The following is a 2060-nucleotide window of genomic DNA, read 5'->3' as shown; positions in this document are numbered from 1 at the left end:
GTGCTGGAGGCAGCTGATCGATGTTGCTCTCTGTTCAATGTTTCTTGGATCTCTCTCCCTTCCTCTCTTTAAAAAATCAATAAAATTGCCGAAACCGGTTTGGCTCAGTGGATAGAGCGTCGGCCTGCGGACTGAAGGGTCCCGGGTTCGATTCCGGTCAAGGGCATGTACCTTGGTTGCGGGCACATCCCCAGTGGGGAGTGTGCAGGAAGCAGCTGATCGATGTTTCTCGCTCATCGATGTTTCTAACTCTCTATCTCTCTCCCTTCCTCTCTGTAAAAAATCAATAAAATATATTTAAAAAAAAAAAAAATAAATAAAAAATCAATAAAATAGATTAAAAAAAACACACATTAAAGCACACACACTAACTCACTTAAAGGGATGGAAAATGAGATGGACTGAAAAGTGATGTTGAATGTCACACAGGTGATGCTTTTATAAATTGTATTCCCATCTTAGAGATGAGGAACTGGAAACCCCCAAAAGGAAGTGATATTACCTTGTCCACCTGGACAGTCATGGCCAAGGCCGGCCTGAATACCTGGCCCTCTGACTCCCAGACAGGCCTCTCTCCAGCACTGACTCTCTCCTGCCCCTGACGCCCATGCACACCTCTCAGCTGTCCTTGTCCTCTCTCCCAGATCTCTAGCCTCACCCACATGCACACCTAGAGGCCAGCACTGGGCGCACACAGTGCAGAGATTAGCACAGCGCTGCCCTCAGATGGCCCACCCTCTCCTCTTCTTTCCGACATCCACACCCGGCACGGACCTCCCTGTCAATGCCACATGCCCTGCTGTTATGCAGGGTCCACAGTGAGATCAGTGAGCACCTTCCTTGTTTCCAGCTCTCAGAGGCTGCACGATGCCAAAGCTTCCTGGTCCCACCCAATACCTGGGAGAGCGATTCAGCCATGCAACATGGGGTGATATAGGAAGTACACGTCTCAGCTCTAGTGTGAGATCAGATAAGGGTGACCCCCAACTCTACATGTGATGGTCACATGATGTTGAGCCTCTTACTTAACCTCTCTGAGCCCAGTGTTCTCACCTGTAACTAGACAGGCAGATCAACCTCCCAGAGCGCACCGCGGACCCAGGGTCTCACCTTAGTCCTTCCTGGTGCTCTGAGGCCCTATATGGGAGGCCTGGGCTCTGGTTGGAGCACAAAGGTCTCAGAGCCATGGAGCTTTGGCAGGTGCCCCCAGAAACCCAACCTGACTGTGCTCTCCTCCTAGTGGAGCTCTTCCTCCATGGCCAAAGTGTTGGCCAGAAGGTCTTCAAGACAGCAAGGTTTGTAAAGCCTTTCCAGGAGGCACAGCAAGTGTGTGCACAGGCCGGGGGGCAGCTGCCCTCCCCACGAAATGCAGCTGAGAACGAGGCCTTGAAACAGCTGGTTGAGATTGAGAACAAGGGTGCTGCATTCCTGAGCATGACTGACTCCCAGACGGAGGGCAAGTTCATCTATCCAGGAGGGGAGTCCCTGGTCTATTCAAACTGGGCCTCTGGTGAGCCCAACAACTATCGCGACATGGAGGACTGTGCGGAGATGTACACCAATGGCCAGTGGAACGACGGGCCCTGTGGGGAGAAGCGCCTTGTGGTCTGCGAGTTCTGTGCCCTTGGGGTGGGTGAGGCAGCCTTGGTCCAGGAGCCTGGCCCAGACCTGTGTGCTGCCAACATGACAACGAAGAGCTGACATCACTGTGGCTGGGCTTCTGCACAGAGCTGTGGGATGAGGCCAGCCAAGGGCTCCCATGGAACTCCTCTCTCAGAATAAAATACGAAACTGGCTTCACACACTGGCTGATCTGGCAGAGGAATTAGGGGCCAGCCTGCTTTCCCAGTTGCAAGGGATAAAATTAGGCCCCAAAATCTAAAGCTCCTCCTCAGCCCTCTGCCTCCTCAAACTGTCAATCCAGCAAGTCACTCCCTCCTCTGTCACTCCCTGCTCTGTCACTCCCTCCTCTGTCACTCCCTCCTCTGTCAGCAAGGACAGATGAAATTATTTGAGCTTTTAAAAAAAAAAATCTCTTTGATAACTAAATGGAAAATTCT

At 51.8% G+C, this 2060-nt stretch overlaps 1 protein-coding gene across 1 annotated transcript in view; it reads left to right on the top strand.

Annotated features, from left to right (window-relative positions):
- Nucleotides 1–1790, top strand: part of LOC106695313 (pulmonary surfactant-associated protein D-like) — a 5927-nt gene extending 4137 nt beyond the window's left edge. The window contains exon 4 of the mRNA XM_023747976.1: nucleotides 1241–1790. Within this exon, the coding sequence (XP_023603744.1) occupies nucleotides 1241–1701 (461 nt within the window). The 3' untranslated portion in view covers nucleotides 1702–1790. The remainder of the gene's footprint in view (nucleotides 1–1240) is intronic.
- Nucleotides 1791–2060: the final 270 nt, after the last annotated feature.

This window comes from Myotis lucifugus, unplaced genomic scaffold (genome assembly GCF_000147115.1).
Source record: "Myotis lucifugus unplaced genomic scaffold, Myoluc2.0 scaffold_1080, whole genome shotgun sequence".
NCBI lineage: Eukaryota > Metazoa > Chordata > Mammalia > Chiroptera > Vespertilionidae > Myotis > Myotis lucifugus.
This window is presented reverse-complemented; position numbering and strand designations above follow the sequence as displayed.